This window comes from Orbicella faveolata, unplaced genomic scaffold (genome assembly GCF_042242905.1).
Source record: "Orbicella faveolata isolate gen_17 unplaced genomic scaffold, um_ofav_v1 contig_12, whole genome shotgun sequence".
NCBI classification, from domain to species: Eukaryota; Metazoa; Cnidaria; class Anthozoa; order Scleractinia; family Merulinidae; genus Orbicella; species Orbicella faveolata.
The window spans coordinates 4,064,669-4,083,477 of record NW_028301539.1 but is presented as its reverse complement, the minus strand read 5'-3'; the positions used below and the strand labels follow the sequence as shown (position 1 = coordinate 4,083,477).

The 18,809-nt window shown below is 40.7% G+C and overlaps 1 protein-coding gene and 1 pseudogene across 1 annotated transcript; one reads left to right on the top strand and one right to left on the bottom strand.

The window, feature by feature from the left end:
• Window positions 1–1,271: 1,271 nt before the first annotated feature.
• On the top strand, window positions 1,272–17,625 carry LOC149116182 (uncharacterized). Its single transcript, XM_089282113.1, has 2 exons — window positions 1,272–1,683; window positions 12,520–17,625. Exon 2 carries the CDS (start codon window positions 12,555–12,557, stop codon window positions 16,500–16,502), a length of 3,948 nt encoding a protein of 1,315 aa, XP_089138239.1. The 5' UTR covers window positions 1,272–1,683; window positions 12,520–12,554; the 3' UTR covers window positions 16,503–17,625.
• Window positions 3,561–4,394, bottom strand: LOC149116183 (uncharacterized; annotated as a pseudogene).
• Window positions 17,626–18,809: the final 1,184 nt, after the last annotated feature.

Sequence of the window (18,809 nt, the reverse complement as noted above, 5' to 3'; positions counted from 1 at the left end):
TATTGTAGCTGTCAAAATACGTATTAGGGTGTAGTCTAAGAAATAATGATAATAAAAACGCTCTTATTTCCGATTTTGCGCTCGATTTTCGCCCGGACTCATAAGAACACGCATTAAACTACGGTCAATACATTGTGTCAGACACAAATAAACGTTTAAGTTTGATTCAGACAGAAAGCTAAATCCCTGATTAAAAATTTGAACCAAATTTCTTGACGTGGTTACCGACTGTAAAATAGAAAAGACCACAGTGTATCTGCTATTTTTCTTATTTATTCAATTTTCAGCAATAGAAATTAGATCAGTCTTTTCTCACGCAAAGCTTATGATTAGTTGATTACAACGACTGGAAAAAAAATTGGGGTGCCCATGCTCGTTGGTGAGCTAGAGCCATTTTTCAACTGACAGAGCTCAATATCAAGGCAAATCCGTCATGTTTTCAATATGCGCGTGCACAAGCACGTGCTAATGACGCCATAAATTATGCGCAGTAAGGATGCGCAATGCAAATGTGAGGAATGACCTTAAGCTGTGTATCGCGTGAGGCCTAGTGACTTGTAAGTCACGCAACCCTCTCCAGTTAGGTATCAAACGCCACGCGAAACCTGCGAAATGTGTTGGAAATTTAAAACCAAGTAGGATAAATCACGCACCAGCAAGCTTTTCATAGCTTGGTTAACTGGTCAACGCACATCAATAATGATTTAAAACTAGTAGTAATCAAAGATCATGAGTGCGTTCGACACCGTCACTTTCATATATATACCTTAAATGACTTAACTAGCTGACTTTCAACCTCTGTCTATTGCTAAAATCAACATTTTTCATGTACAGCCGAAGTTGCACACAGACAGATATAGTGTCAAAGTCCACGCCAGTGAAGAGTTCCCCTGTGTAAACTACAATGGCCGATTTGTTGTTCAAAAGGTTGCGTGACGGCGCCAGTTTCCGTAGACTCGCAAAAATAGTAGGCCTTCAAAATTTCATGTTTTGACGTAAACTCAGCATGAATTCAAAACGTAAACAAAAGAACAAGCTTAAACTCTGGCCTGTAAGCAATTTTAATTCGATTTGCGTTCATAAAAATCTTCTCGTTTGCCCAATGGGAAATTCGGTTTGGTTTGCACAATTTCGTAATTCAGGCTCTGCGTCTATGCCAAGGTTTGTTTGTTATTTTTAACTTACTTTAAATGACCTGAGACTAAAGGGGACCAGAACAGCATAATCATTTACAATCTTGTAAAATAAATAAACTGTTATTCACTAAGCCTTTTAATTAGCTGAACATTCTTTCTAGTTGTTTGTTTACATACCAACATTCTCTAGTTAAATGTGCGGCTTCTTTTTCCATCTTTTTCCATCAGATCTCTGTTTTCTATTTTTACTCAAGCTGAAATGGCCGAAGAATAAGAGTTTTTACGGTTTGAGTTTTGATCGCTTGAAGGCGTGCAAGTGATTCCGGTGACGTATGTTTTCACTTTATGACATCGCGCAAACTAAGTCACGCAAGCATCTGGGGTTTAATCAATAATGATTTAAAAATACACTCATCGTCATGTGATTAACACGAGCTGTGTGGGGTGGTTAAGCTTTCACTTTCGACTTGCTGATTTCCTTGTTGATTGCAGACGGATCTCTGTGGCGTTGTTGCTTTGCTGAATTGCTCCTGAATCTTTCCAAACAGTGAGTATGGCGTACATTACTGTTCTCTGTTGCATGAACGTCAGATAAACTAAACGGAATTTGTATGCAGCTCACAGTCAAACTCTTTCTGACCTAGACGTGTGCACGAATAATTTATTTCTTTGGTAGATGGTCAGTAAATAGTGCGCCTATACGCACACGGTTATCATGACTATTTGAATCCAAAGTGTCGTTCACTTATGGCGGAAAAAGAGGGAGACAAGACTGGATGAAGGCATGTGACTCGGAAATCAAATCCAGTGTTCTCGGAGGGTTTTTGATCCTGTTTTTTGTTGTTGTTGTTCGTTTTGAACGCAAGGAAAATCGATTAACGAAGTAGTCATACTAGAATCGCAGTGAGCGTTCTCTTGCCGCTTTAATGTTCGCCGGATTCCTTTTGAGTTAGACGAGTTATCTGCGGAGTCGATAGACACAACATTTCTAAAACCTTTGGGGCCAGAATGTAGTAAATGAGAATGTGAAGAAGTAAGGAACTTCCGGGAAGTTTTAAATTTGTCATGCAGTAGAGGAAGCCTTTTCACTCCAGTTGCCTTTCGCATTAGAGACAGACATCGCTCTGTGAGATGCATTATATCAAGCGGTTACGGGTAGAGTTTCTCCCCTAGCAGAAATAGGAGAGAATCTCTGTCTCGCAGGGTACAAAGGAGAGAAACGTAAACCAAACATTGAGTGTTTTAAAATTCGAAATTTTGACTTCAGTTCAACTACTGTTATGCGTACCTTCACACTAAACTCGCTTTGTTCTATGATAGCTGATAGAGGTCATGATACACAACATCTTATTATCTTTCTTATGTTTACAAACGATTAACACCGCCGAGGAAACCCTGAAATTCTAATTTCTCAAACTCGGTTCATACCGTCCCATTTCTGCCGTGTCGACTGAATTCAGTGAAACGGATTTCGTCTGAATCGGCTGCCGCATATCTGCCGCACGTTCTACTGAAAGACGACACCGATTCAAACGTCGAATTTCTGCCCTGTCGAATCTCATCAGTTACATATCAGGCCCTGTTTCGTAACCCTATTGCTAGGGGTACCCCCCGGGGGGGGGGCACTGCCGTATATGGGATATATAGGTATGTGCCGCTGTGAAGGGTATGGTTTTCAAGCAGTTTACTCTAGGATAGGGTATATAAATCAGAGCGTTTTGGTCTAGAATAGGGTATAATTTTTCACAAAACTGACTAGTTGGTTGAAGATGTTATCTAGACTAAGGAAACCAGGAATTGTGACTCAAAAATATAAAAAAATCAAATCGGCAAGTTTAAATTTACGCAAATCAGCCTCAACAGTGTTGATAGATGGGGGGATTTGGGGAGTTTACTCTAGTATAGGGTAGCAAAATTCAGCTGAACTAGCTCTGGTATAGGCCAAGGGTTCCAGGGTCCCAGCGGCACACCCCCACCCAGAAATTCCCAAAGTACCCCCCCGGGGGGTACCCAAGCAAGAAGGGTTACCCAAGTACTTAGAAAAGAATATTTAAAGTTTTAAGCATGGATGGGGGATCCACTTGATCCCTCTTTCGCTCCTTCGCTTCCTGTTATATGTTAGGCATTTTGTAGATCCTCTGCACGATTTGACCAATGTTTTCCTCGCCGAGTGAGTAGGTTAAATTTAAAATACGTCTGGGCAGTAAGGGCCCGTTTACATGGAAAGAGGGTACCTCGGGGGGATAGGGGCACCCTACCTAGTAGGGTTGAAGATACCGCGGTTCTACATGCAAGCTAGGGGCACCCTCCCCACTAGGGCCAAGAGCTAATTTGAAGGGGTGGTCGCTAAGTTTAGTAAACAGACAAAATGGCGGATCGCAGACAAACGTCGGCGGCAAACGCAATTCTTGTCACTCTCTCATCTTTGGCCGCTGCTTTTCAGTTGTGTGGATTGAATTTAACATATTTAATTCTTGAAAAACGTCGTCTTCAAATGGTTGGCTTTCAAATCGCTAACCAGTATGATATTGCCGTGGCCCGACTTCGAAACGCTCCGATTTCAAACGATAACGCAGTCGTGGCTGGTGATCCTCCCCAAATGTCTGTCAAAAAATCGTAATGCTCTTTCACAATGCGCCCACTCCCGCTTCGTGAGCTTTTGTTAACGGCATTGCGATAATCTTGCCTTAATTATAAAGCCTTGGTCTTTTCCTTGATTCTGGAACACCCACTCTTTATTAGCGCCTTTTCTGCCTCACTTTCCGAAATGTATTTGTTGTACTCTTCCTTGTTCATATTCTTGAGCTCTTTTTCTGGGAGAGTGACTTCCTCCGGACCAAAATCTAAAGGGTAATGACGAGCAATGCATTTTCGCACCGCAGCATACAAAGAAGCAAGATCTGCTTCAAAATCAATTCCTTTGAAGTCACAATTTGTCTTATAATCGTTTATGTACTTCAGAAGAACTTCCACTTTATCGTCCGTCCATGCAAACTTCTTAACGTTCTTGCTTACTGCCGGCTTTTGCATTTTTTTTTTACGTTTCTTGGTCGAAGCTTCATTTGAACACGTGCTAGTCTTCGCGGCTTCTTCTTCTTCACAGGCGAACGCTTGCTCTCCATCTTCGTCTTTGCCGCTTTCCAGTTGGTCGTTGAATTCTAACTGCTCCTCGTTTTGATCTTCCTCCTCGTATTCTAAGCTTTTCTGCAGCTGATAGCGGCGAAATAATTCACTTTTAGAAATGTTGTTCGTAGCCATGTTGAATTCTTACTGAAATTTGGCGCCTTTTACTTGGTGGCCTTATCATAACAAGACATAGCCCTAGCCCCCCGAGCCAGCCCTACCGTTTCGTACTACATGGGCTTATGTCAACAAAAGTCAACCCTAGCCCCTAGGGGCACCCTACCTTCAAGGTAGGGTAACCCTACCCGCTAGGGGCACCCTATCTCGCATGTAGAACGAGCCGCATAAAACAAAAGAGAAGGGAAACCCTACTACATAGGGTGCTCCTATCCCTCCCGAGGCACCCTCCTCCATGTAAACGGCCCCTAAGAAAGGGCTAATGCAACAGAGAAACGGAGAAGGGTTAACTTGTATTAGATTATTTCTCTGAGTTTCAAGGAACAGAACGTCTGAACAATAGAAATTCATTATGAATTGGTAGACACAAAAAAACCAAGGAAATGAATGGAAACCAGCGAGGGTAGGGAAGATAAAAGTTGTGAGGATAGAACGCGTATGACCTTTCAGACGACGCTAAACTTGATATGACCAAGGAGAAACCTGATGCGAGTGCCAAGAGACAAAGCCACGCGAGGAGGGTGTCCCTAATTTAGCGTTTTGACAGGACCAAAACAACCATATTAGTAGACACAAGAGAGACGAACGAGTATGGGGCAAAAATACAATTTAATACGAAAACCAAGGCAATGAATAGGAACCCAATCCCATTAGAGGGAAAAAGAAAAAAAAGGAGAAAGGAAATGGTAAAAAGAGTAGGAAAAAAAATGACAGAATGGGAAAGACGAGCGGAAATGGCATACAAAATGTCATGTCTCTTCTTGGTCGATAATTTAAAGTAAACTAAATACGTATCGCTGCGCCAGTCCCCCTGCAGGTAGAACCCTGACGAAAACTGCGAGATGAAAAATTATCTAGCTTGAGTCCTATCGAGGAAATGCATGATTTGAAAAACCGATTTAAATGTGCACGAGAATAGGTTCCGGCGACCCACCGTGATTAACAACAAACAGGGGCGAGCTAGCAAGCTGAGGCACGGTGCAAAAATAATTCTTGAGTGCGGTGACAGGACACAAGACGGAATCAGAAATGAAAGGTAAAGAAATTTCTAGCACGCGCTGTTTAAATTGAATAGTTTTGGTCCTAAATACCCTAAGGACCGCACCTGACGCAGTGAAAGAGACATCTTGGAGATAAGCGTTGTTGGACTGACAGTCAGCTAAGGTATAAGGTACTAAATTAGAAATCAAAAGAAAAGAAAAAAAGGCAACTAGAAAAAGGGCATGTACGCAAATGTGCGACTGATTAGACCAATCAAAATGGTGAAAAACATTCTAAAGAATATCAACGGTCACTGGATGAGTGACACGAACAGAAGTCAACCATGATACGACGAAGCTCCCGCTGCGTGAGAAATGATCGTTGAAAGAGAAATCAGCTCCAAGTGACTTGTTGATATGCTTGAGAATGTTGACATGGTTAACTGAGCATTGACGACATAACGATTTCGAATGCTTAGAAACAGGGAACGGATCAAAAGCGTAGTAATCACAAAATAGAAGATTAGAGGTCAGCTGTGTTCTCATGTTCCTCTTGGTCGATTCTTGAAACGCTAGGGACTAAAGGTCCGGTAATACGGGCAACATTTTCCTTCAACTTGTCTCGCAACATTGTTGCATTGCAAGTTGAAACACATTGTTGCGCGTATTACCACGTTTGTGACCAACTTGTCTCGCAGCAAAATACAGTGTTGCAAGTCTGCAGAATTCCACAGGTATAATCGCTTAATCGTGTGTAAATAAAGATGACACCTTTTTCAACATAATTTAGCATTTCGACGAAGTTGCACTTCGACTTTTGGCCGTCTTAATTTTCCGTGCCAGCGAAGTTCTCTCAGTATGAAACTCAGTGTCGCTTCAGGTAGCTAGGCGAAAAGTTGTATTTTTGCGACAGTTCTTCCAAGCGTTTTGCCTTTCTTCCTGCTTGTTTTGAAGGGACAAACGAAGTGTCCCAATGACTATGATAGCTCTCGAGGTCTTTGTACAGGGCAAATTTTTGACTTTCCGAGAGTTACTGGTCTACTTCGAATTCAGGCTCGCCTTCACCGTCCGCCATGTTTTTTTTTTTATTTGCCGCCCTTCGCGACAGCCAATCACAAGCGTTGAATTCAAATTTGTTGCGAGACAAGTTGTAGCTTCAGTGGTACTACGAGCAGCAAAACTAAAATTTGTTGCAGAAAGTATAACTCGAGTCTACTTTGCGCAACATATTGCCTCAACTTGCAACACTGTATTTTGCTGCGAGACAAGTTGGTCACAAACGTGGTAATACGCGCAACAATGTGTTTCAACTTGCAATGCAATAATGTTGCAAGACAAGTTGAAGAAAAATGTTGCCCGTATTACCGGACCTTAAATGTTGTTAGCGTAGTCCAACAGTTGCGCAGCGTCTACTGCAAAACAGAACGAGGACAGACCGCAAATGACCTTTGAGACGACGCCAGACGACGCTAAACTTGATATGACCAAGGAAAAACCTGATGCGATTGCCAAGAGACAAAGCCACGCGAGCGGGGTTGTCCCTAATTAAGCGTTTTGACAAGGCCAGAATAACCACATGCACTCGACCTTTTGAAACCTGAGTGAGTGACGCAAATTGCGTTATGAGTGTGATAATAATAACGCATAACGTAACGCGGTTAGCGTGGGAAATGTAACGTTTTTTATATGGAATCTTTATTGGTTCAAACAGCAGTTTTCGTTTTCTAAGAAGAAGTTGATAATTAACTTGTACTTCCTGGTTTTACGCTTAAATTTGGAAGGAAAACGAGAACCCGCAGCACAAGCATTTTATTACTTGGTCACACGTCCAGTACTCCAGGTGTATTGAATCGATAAACCGATAATAGATGTCAATCGATAACAATGGATACTAATCAAAGATCAATTGATATCGATTGCCGATAGCAATCGATGAAAATCGATGAAGAAAAATATTGTGAGTTCCATTGTTATCGATTGCCAATAGTAATCTAAAACGATTGATTCATCGATTTTTATAGACTGTTATCCATTGTTATCGGAAATTATTTTTGTCCTTTTACAAGTTACACTGATAAAATGACTCACAACATTTGTCTGTAATGGTTTTATTGGGTTATTTTACATTCATAACCTGCATATCTTTTATAGTCATCAACACAATAACAAGAACAGAAACATTTAGGGAAAATTTCCAGTAAAGATATTCTTGATGCGGTCGACTGTACGGGGATGAACTTAGGTTCCTGTACATCCGGTATTGAAATGTAACGCAACGCTCCCAAAAAACAGCTGCGCAGGAGACTAAGATGAATGGGACATGCCAAGAGTCTGCTTTAGAACCCCGGAAGACCTGGAGGAGAGATCACTCCACCTGGACTTTGAATCCTTAGTTCGGAGTCAATGAAATTTTGTTGTTCCAGGTATTATTTTACACAACAACAAAGGCATCTTTGAATAGTCCGGAAAAATTGATGTATGGTTAAACGGTAAGACAGGAGTTATCGATTGTTAACGATTTTCGTCAATCGATAAAGATCGATAATTTTTGTTTTCTGTGAGTTCGATTGCTATCGATTGTAGATATCAATTGATATCCATTGACTTCCATTGATATCCATTGAATCGATTGATTTCCGATATCGATTTTTGTCGATTGACAACGCCTGGAGTACTAACTTATCTAAGTTATTAGCTTTGGTGATGATATATGAGCGGTACTTTCTGGTAACGTTTCGAACTAGGATAACTTAATGAATGTTTAACGGTGTCACACTTCCCTTATGTGTTCTCTTACTGTTGCGTTTTGCATTATTTCTTAACGCCTCTTTAGCGCGGTACATCATGTCATGTCATTGCTTGTTTATACGCTTAATTAGTCTTGATATCTAAGGAATATAAGGTGTGCCGTTTTATGATCTAACAACGAGCCTAAAGGCGTTAACGCGGGATAATTTGATCGACGTACTAATGCATCAACTTTGAAAGGCTATCCGCGTGGAAATAAATCCAAAAGGAAATGCTACCATTCAATTTTGCATTTTATATAATAATTAAATGAATGCGCGCGCTCTGATTGGTCAATCAGCTATGGTTTATTATGCCAGTAAACTCATGGAAATTTCGCTTGTCTTCTGAATTATTATTTAAAAGCAATAGACCACAAGTTTTTATGGTTTATAGGATGATAAACCACTTGGGATGTTGGAGGAACACTCGAAGACTTCGTAAATCACTCGCCGGCGGCTCGAGATTTACAAATTCTTCACGTGTTCTTCCAACATCCCGCGTGGTTTATCAGCCTATAAACCATAAAAACTTGTGGTCTATGGCTTAAATAAACGATGTAAGTTGTATTTTCTTCAACAAAAGGAAAACAGAACGTGGTTCGCGTAATTAGAATTTGTATCGAGAAACATTATTACTGTTAGCTACTGTTGTGTCACTAAAGTGACACAAAAATGGCTCAATTGGTTCGAATTTCAAATTTCAGCTGCAATTTTTTTATTACGGAAAAGAAATACACTAAAAATGCTTTCCCTGGCTTCGTTTCTGTACCTTTTCTTTCTATGTTGCTGTAGAGGTTTAGGTCGTGTTACTCATGAGTAAAGCGATTTCAGGGAGTTTTGGCTTCATCGTTTTCCAGTGTTTTTGACGGGAAGAAATATATTTGCCAACTATCAAATATTTACTTGGGGTAAAATCTGGAGACGATGGGAGCTTTTGTGACAAACAATGGCTCTTCTGATGGCTCTCACTCCATATCCTCGTATCCACGTGACTCTGCTCACATGGAGACGAACACGAAGCAAAAACTCGCAACGCCTTTTCCGACTGGTTTAGTAATTGGTGCAATTTCTCTTTGTTGACTAAATCTAATATTCTCACGGCATGCATGCATATAGCTCAAGAAGAAATAATATACCAATACATGTCGAGCTCAAACTCATATTACCTAAATGTATTTCTCTTCCATATTGCAATGCTATATGTCCATAATTTACATCAGGTTTAATAAATGAAAAAACCGCTCCGCCACGTTATGGATGAAATGCTATGAGTACAATTCATATGAAGTAATTCTTTAAAGCCACCGCTTATAATATGGCCTTGGCCCCTTCGACTGCTAGCAGTCTCAAGTGTCATACAGCCGTCTTCTCGCCTGTGAACGGGTTCGGGCAGCTGGAAGGGCCGAGAAGTAACTGCCTGAGAGTAAAGTGGCCGAGGGGCGATGTGGTTCCATCCTCTTTCTTACGGCTTTCTCTTCGCCGCATCCTCGACAAGAGAACCTGTTCACAGACTAGCTGTCTTCTCGCGCTTAACTCCCGAGGGGCCCAGCTTTCTCTTCTTGGGCCCCTCAGGGGTTAAGGACGTTCGCGCGAAAGGTTTCCAGTGGATAGTTACTGAGATAATCATTTACTTGTGTTAGAAATGCAAAAGAAATTAGGGGTTACCAACTTCGTTTCAGAGATCAAGCGTGTGGAAAGCTACCCTTATTTTTTAAAATTGGTGCACGTAATTCAGCATGGTCTACAGGGGTTTATTGTTAAAAATATCGAAGATGGGTCAAAGGAGGCCAACGATCTTAGCCATATTTTGTAGAAGTGGATCTGTTGCGTAAATAATTCTAAATTTTGCCAACGTTTTCACAAAACTTAACCCTTCAAGAGGCATTTACGTAAGTATATGTGCATGTAAGTATAATATTAGTACCGTAAGTAGTGTAAGTGTTTGTCCTGTAAATAAAATTGCATTAAAAAAGAGGCCTTTAAAATCGCCGCACAGACAAACTAAGAGCTAAAAAGAACGGAATTCGATGGTGCATTTTGCAAAAAATTCAGATTTTCTTCATTTTTTTTTTTTTTTTTTCGCTAAACATAGAAAATCAGTAGAAAAAATGATCCATTAAAAGAAAAATAGGGTCACCGAACGTCCAAGATCGTTACATCCAGGCGAAGCTATATAGCAACGACCATCTGCTGTATCATTGTTCATTTTCTTACTTAGCGCGCACTCGATGCATGTCGTGGCATGTGAATTTGCGTCCGCAGTAAGAATGCGCAGAAACAATTAGCGCTAACGTCCTTAAGCACGAAAAGACGGCTGACACTTCAGACTGGGGCTGATCATTCGCGTGAAGCTGCATATAAACATAACGTAAACTTGACTTTGTCACTCAAACGTCTGTAACGGACAGAACGGCTCTGTTTCTGAGAGAAGTCTTGGCGCCATGTCAGCAGTTTGATTCACTCTTTCTTTTCTAAGGTGGCTCAAAACAGTTGTCTTTTCTTTTTTTTTTTCTTTTAGACTTATCGAACTAGGTGCGATTTTTCAGGCTTGGAGCTGTACTGTTTTGAATTGCTGTGTTATTGTTTTAAGGTAACTCTCCACTGTGCCTTTCATTGTGTTTACGTCATAAATTAAGATTGCACAGTCCTGTTGCATAGCAACGAACTTGACCCACTTTTTATCATCAATATGCATCTATCTTAAAAACTAAGCCGGTGACCCCATATTTTTTTATAAGAATCTTTTTATTACACACACAAGAGGAAACATGCAAAATTATAAAAAAAAATTCTGCGGAGTGGATTTTTCTCGAATTAAGAAAAATGGAAATTCCCAAGTTGGAGAAATTCCATTCCACAGTTTTTTTTTTACAATTTCGCACATGCATTCCGCTTTTGCTGTTGAATATTTTTATAAAAATCTTTTTATCACACACAGAGGAGGAGACATGCAAAATTATAAAAGATTCTGCGGTGTAGATTTTTCTTAAATTAAGAAAAATTGAAATTTCCAAGTTAAAGAAATTCCATTCCACAGTTTTTTTTTACAATTTCGCACATGCATTCCGCTTTTGCCGTTGAATATTTTTATGCATTAAAAAAGTAGGGTCACCGGATCAGTTTTTGAGATATTAGCTTCGTGGATATGAAATTTTTCACGCTCGTTCTACGCGTAAATTAAAATCTCAACTTTACAAGATCGCACTTTGGGCACGCGTAAAGACGGTCCGCTGCTCAGTAAAGCCCGCAATTCCACGCGAATAATTGCGAATACCCGCGAATAGTGTTTTCTTTTTCGCTGTTCTCGTTAGCAGCATAAGCGGTTGAAAAAGAGTACCATAAATACCCGAAGGTGAGACTGGCACGGTAAAAGAACGAAGAAAACCTGAAGAGTAGTCTTTTCCTGCTGGTTTTTAGATTGATAGCCGGCGCGATCGATCGCAACATCAACATCACAAGATTCGTTTACGTTCCAGCACAGCGGTTTGAAAGAATGTTTTTACCTCTGGAAACGCCTGAAGGATGGATGTTTTCGTAGGTAAATAAGCGATATCACAAACAGCTCACTAACCTTATCGGAAACAAAGTTTTACGGAATAGACTTCGCGCCGCCTTGTTTGTTGTGAGTTTTGCAAACTTTAAATCTAGCGACCCCTCGGGTGATCGCTGAACTGCGCGTTAGCGCCCAGGCTTCTCACGGAAATATTACTGTTTTGAGCCACCTTAAAAGGAAATGTTTTCTAAGAATATCGAGGCTGAAATTTGCGAAAGTTTAAGAATATTTGAAGAATAAACCCGAGGCTGAGACTTTGAAAAGAAAATTTTGTGTGTTTAAAAAATTGTAAATAAAAATAAAATTCTTCCTTTCTCTAAGCGGCAAAACTAGCCAAAAAGCAACAAAAACAGCATTAACACATTTCTGCAAGACGTTATGTACGTGACATCAGGCTTTAATATCTGCAGGCTGGCTTCAAAATTACTTTAACACCATCAAGACACCAAATTCGAAAAATATTCAAAAACAGAAATGCCATACCCTATAATCTAAGCATATCCACAAGAATATTTTCAGCCTGAAATGGGCAGCAAAATAGGGATATTCAGCCTCGCAGCCAGAAGAACTATATTCTTATCAAAAAAAAAAAAAACAGTGTACATCGAAATTACCTTTTTATCCTAATTGCTGTAATGTATTTCAATTTAAAGAGGAAAAGTAAAATCAGGAAAGTCAAAAAAGCAAACGAAACCTTCAGCTACCAACCGAGCTCAACAGGACTCTAATTGGCTAATTACAAAGTTTTATTTCTTACAAAGGGCTGAAGTCAAACAAAAGGTGACGCAAGCAGAAAATGGCCGCTGTTGCAATAGAATTTACAGAAGAGCAATTGAACTACTACAGGATCTGTTACGTTGTCACTGATGTAATAACTGAGGGTCTCCGATCAATTTTCAAGCAAGAATGGGACAATCGCTACAAGACAACGTTGGGAGAATGGAAAGATGAGCCTGGGAATGGATTGGACTTCAAAAACGGGGAGTCTCCCGGAAACCAGAGAAGAAACGCCAAACTCCTAGCTACCATGATTAACGGAGACAGAGAAGAATGGGATTGTACCATGCTTTTTTACGGCATTCTTTACTCCGATTCTATCGGTCCCGGTCTCAATCGTGTCGTCAAATCACATATAGATGATCTCAGAAAATTTCGAAATGAAGACTTTGCGCACATGCCAAAAGGTCACCTCGTGTATCCAGAGTTTCAAATCGCCATTGGTAAAGTTCATGCTGCATTTCAAGGGCTCGGTCTCTCTACCTGGCAAATTCAAGACATCCAAAATCAGAAAAGGTTTCCAACAGAGGAGTTAAGACGGGTCTTGGAAAAGGTTGATGACCTGAGACAGGAACTTCAAGAAAAGGAGAAGAAGCTTCAAGAAAAAGGAAAGGCACTTCACGCAAAAGGAAAGGAACTTCAAGAAAAGGAAAAGAACCTTCAAGCAAAAAGAAAGGAACTACAAGAAAAAGGAAAGGAACTACAAGAAAAAGAAGAAGAACGACAGGTCCTTGAGGATCAGTTACACAACGAAATTTCCTTCTTTTGTATTCTCCCTCCCAAACCTTCACACGACGTCGCAAGTCGCGATTTTGAGGTGGCTGAAATAACTCAACAGCTCAAACAACTCAAAAGCACTAACGAAAACAAATTAAGTTTGCTGTACATCTCAGGGAATCCTGGAAGTGGAAAATCTCAACTGGCTGGCCTTGTAGCTGAGCAGTTCTTCAAAGAGGGTACAGAAATTCCGTGTGCTACTTCATTTGTAATGACAATGAATGCTGAAAGCCAAGATACACTTCTGGAATCGTACGTGTCTTTTGCCAGGCGATGTAAATGTCCAGAATTTGTGGTTACAAACACCCGTAACTGCAAAGATTTGACGACGGGAGAGAAGATCACTAATCTGAAGACTTTAATCAGCACAAAAATCGAGCTTTATACGTCGTGGCTACTGGTGGTGGACAACGTTACTAGCATATCACGTGTGCATGTTCATTTACCGGAGTCTGGAAATGAGCAGTGGGCAAACGGTCAGTTGTTAATCACAACACAGGACACTGCGTCCATCCCTCTGCCAAGTTCTTTCATTAAACACATCTCAGTTAGTAAAGGTATGAAGCCTCGCGATGCCAGTTGTTTATTGGCAAAGCTTTCATGTATGGATGACAGCGAGATGGGAAAAGAAGTTGCGCAGGCACTGGACTACCAGCCTCTTGCCTTGGCAAGCGCCGCCACCTATGTCAGACAGGTGCGGCAGAACAAGACAACGTCACATTTTGGCTGGAACGACTACCTAGAGAAGCTTAAAAAGGGGCAACGAGCTACCACTGAAACCATCCATGCTGAAACTAATCCAAGCTACCAAGAATCCATGACCACAGCAACAACACTGGCTGTTGAAAAGGCAATGACCTCCGACAAAATCATACATCACACGTTCAGTCTCCTCTCTGTGTGTGCGCCACAACCTGTAAGTCAAGACATCGTGATCAATTATATTCTCAACGTAGATGAAGAAATTAAAGATAAAGAGATGATTGCTATGAGAATCCAAAGATGTTCACTCATATTAAATGGTGAAGACGAAAGTGGTACCCTTATTCGGGTGCATCAGGTTGTTTATGATGTCATTAACTCTTTGACTAGCGATTTTCCGGAGATCCAACAACTTCAAACTGTAGACGCAACCGTTAGATCATTCGTTCAGTTCGTGGAAAGCAACCTATCAGTGAATTGGGAGGACACTGATTCTCTTGTTGACAGCAAGCCCGTCATACCTCATTTAAAAACCTTGTTTATAAATACTGAAAAATTGTTTCATAAACGAGACACTTCTCAAGAAACCCAACGCAGCATAATAAATGTTCAGCATTATCCATCTTCCTTTAGAAAACTTGGCCAAATTTGTCAAATGCACTGTTTTTTCGACGTTGCAATAAAGTACTTCAACCAAGCATTACAATTCGTTCAGCGTAGTGAAGTGTATATCGACAAAGATGAAGCAGAATGTTGCATTTTCCTGGGTGATGTACACCATTGCCTAAGTGACCTGGAGCAAGCCAAAGAGTATCATGAACATGCCCTTAGCATTTATCTGAAAACGCTCGACCCTGACCATCTTGATGTGGCAATGTGTCGCAATAACCTTGGTAATGTTCACCGTGACCTGGGTGACCTGGAGCAGGCCAAAGACTGTTATCAACGTGCACTTACCATTTATCTGAAAAAGCTCGACCCTGACCATCTTCATGTGGCAACGTGTCACAATAACCTTGGTAATGTTCACCAAGACCTGGGTGACCTGGAGCAGGCCAAAGAGTGTTATGAACGTGCTCTTATCATTTATCTGAAAAAGCTCGACCCTGACCATCTTCATGTGGCAAGGTGTCACAATAACCTTGGTAATGTTCACCAAGACCTGGGTGACCTGGAGCAGGCCAAAGAGTGTTATGAACGTGCACTTACCATTCATCTGAAAAAGCTCGACCCTGACCATCTTCATGTGGCAATGTGTCACAATAACCTTGGTACTGTTCACCACTACCTGGGTGACCTGGAGCAGGCCAAAGAGTGTTATGAACGTACACTTACCATTCATCTGAAAAAGCTGGACCCCGACCACCTTGATGTGGCAACGTGTCACAATAACCTTGGTAATGTTCACCAAGACCTGGGTGACCTGGAGCAGGCCAAAGAGTGTTATGAACGTGCACTTATCATTTATCTGAAAAAGCTCGACCCTGACCATCTTCATGTGGCAAGGTGTCACAATAACCTTGGTAATGTTCACCGCGACCTGGGTGACCTGGAGCAGGCCAAAGAGTGTTATGAACGTGCACTTATCATTTATCTGAAAAAGCTCGACCCTGACCATCTTCATGTGGCAATGTGTCAATATAACCTTGGTAATGTTCACCAAGACCTGGGTGACCTGGAGCAGGCCAAAGAGTGTTATGAACGTGCACTTACCATTCGTCTCAAAAAGCTCGACCCTGACCATCTTCATGTGGCAATGTGTCACAATAACCTTGGTACTGTTCACCGCGACCTGGGTGACCTGGAGCAGGCCAAAGAGTGTTATGAACGTGCACTTACCATTCGTCTGAAAAAGCTCGACCCTGACCATCTTCATGTGGCAATGTGTCACAATAACCTTGGTAATGTTCACCGCGACCTGGGTGACCTGGAGCAGGCCAAAGAGTGTTATGAACGTGCACTTACCATTCGTCTGAAAAAGCTCGACCCTGACCATCTTCATGTGGCAATGTGTCACAATAACCTTGGTAATGTTCACCGCGACCTGGGTGACCTGGAGCAGGCCAAAGAGTGTTATGAACGTGCACTTATCATTTATCTGAAAAAGGTCGACCCTGACCATCTTGATGTGGCAACGTGTCACAATAACCTTGGTACTGTTCACCGTGACCTGGGTGACCTGGAGCAGGCCAAAGAGTGTTATGAACGTGCACTTACCATTCGTCTGAAAAAGCTCGACCCTGACCATCTTTATGTGGCAACGTGTCACAATAACCTTGGTAATGTTCACCGTGACCTGGGTGACCTGGAGCAGGCCAAAGAGTGTTATGAACGTGCACTTACCATTCGTCCGAAAAAGCTCGACCCTGACCATCTTGATGTATTAGCTGTTCAGCATAAGTTAACTCAGCTTCAACAGATGATGGAGAGTACGTCCCGAAAGAAGCATGTTCATCATACTCGTAATGTACGTTGCACAATACTTTGAATACACTGGATCTTGCTAGGTTAAGGTTACAGATGATGTCTGGTAAAGTTCTTGTCTACATTTTGTTTAAATGGCTTGACAAATTATTAAGACTCTTGAAATACATTCAGTAAGCCCCATTGGGTGCGGATACTATAGGCTTGAAGATCGTGTCCGAATCCATTTGTTTCCCGGCAGGCGGGATAACGTTTGACTGAGTTTAACTTTTGCCTTAAGGACCCGGATAAATATGAAAACTATTCAAGTTTGTAAATTTTATTGCTGCAGTCGTTATGACAGAGTAGAAACATAATGTCGGCTTTAGTGTAAAAAAGTAAAAAAAATCCTCCTTTGAGATTTGTTAGAAAAGATGAGAAAGAGGAAAAATGGTGATTTGATGAACTGATTGAATATTGGATTTTTTAGTTAGAAAAGATAGAAACCATCTTGAGTTTTTTCCTACTAACTATATTTCTTAACACATCTTACGTTTTACTCCCCCTTAAGGTAGCTGGCAATGGTTTCCAGCACTCTTTTATCAGCTATACTTTGACGGATCATTTCTAAAACTCTTTTCTAAGTGATGCTGCAATATTGGTATCACTCAAACCCTTAGCTTACCGAATGTTGAACCAGTAAAGGTAATCGTGATGGCATATAAGGTTACCATAGCAATAGCATAACCCCTTAGAAACACCCTTAATGTTATAAACAGTTAAAACTTAAAGTAAGAGTGTTTCATGTAGGCTGTTGCTAAGGTAACCTGTTTATATAAAAAGAATGACCACAACTTGTTCACCATTTGTCCTTTGTTATGTTTCAGTTCCTCCAGATAGTATGTTAACATTCGATGAAGTGTCTCTAACAAAACAAAAGAGTAAAGTAGTTAAATATTTCATATTTTCCTCGGTATGTTTCGAATGTGATGCGACCGGCATATGAACCATATCTTAGATCCATAGCAAATTGTTAAAAGGTGCAATAGCAATGTCTGTAATATTATTGATATATATCGTTTCAAACCTGACTGAAAAATCAACATCAATTATATTGAAAGAAAGAATGAGTGTCACATGTTAAACTTTTGTAGAACATTCAAGTCCAGTTTAGTTATATTATTAAACAATAATAATAACAAATTTCATATTACGACTTTTTGCTTTGCACGATTTGTCTTGTAACTGACATTTAAATGGGTTTTTAAGCGCCATTAAACGAGCAGTCTTTATTTTCCTTCCAGCTGGCTAGAGCGGTCTCCAAATTGATGGTCGGAAAGAAAACAATTTTTAATTGAGAAAAAGAGAAGTAAAGAAATGGCAAAGATGTCTCAGGGCTGTGCCTTGAACATAAAATTTCAAAATCTCGTTAGTTCTGTTAGTTTATGTGAAACAGGTTCCCCAGATCTCGTGTTTCATTTCTCCTGGGCCCAGTTATATCCTTTCTTCTGCTCTTGGACTGTTTGACGCATTGTATTCCAAAGCCAAATTTTTCGCATGGATGAACAAAATATTTCAACACGGATGCTTGAAGCTAAGATTGCGTCAATACTAACCCAGAGCGTTTTGTTCCCCTTATTGGGATGTCGTTAGTCGGAGGACTGGAAAGGTCTGTTCGATGACACTGATCAGTTAATCCCCGGACATTATGTTGTTTCTGATGGTGTATAAACTACTGCAAACTTTCTTGTTTTTAACGTCCTTTTGATCATGAAAAAGTGTTGTCCAATACACCCAAAGTGAGTCGACTCGTCTAACTTGGTAGTCGACTCCACGTCCCGAAAGTTAATCTTCGTGACGTCTATTCGTGGTAGAGATCCGCAAACAGTAACAAATGCAGTTGGTTGAGGTTTCTCTGTCGAAGGCTGTTTTGCTAAACTCGTATCTCTAAGCCACTGCACTCGACAAAGTCAAATTAGACATGCGGTTTTAACACTCGTATGCTATATCCATTTAACAGATTGACGTCAGTTTTTCATGTGTCTGTTCTGTTATTGATCATGAATTTCGTCATAACATTGTCAAAGTAGCTGTGGATCCACAAGGCGATAGCCGAGTGGATCCGCAGACTACTTTAACAATGTTGTGACGAAATTCATTGTTAATAACAGGACAGACGCATGAAAAACTGACGTCAATTTGTTTTTAACGATACAAATCGTCAAATTGTCTGCTCTCGCTCGTTGACGCATCGCATAAAATTATAAATTCATGTGTCTGTCCACTTACTGACAATGAAAATTAGCCAATGAACGCGCGAGAATTTCTGCAGTTATCGTAAAAAACTTTAAGTAGTGAGTGCGAATAGCGAATACTTTCTTCTCATCGACAT

Excerpts from the sequence above, each read along its gene's own strand:
- LOC149116182 (XM_089282113.1), top strand. The coding sequence starts at position 12,555 with ATGGCCGCTGTTGCAATAGAATTTACAGAAGAGCAATTGAACTACTAC.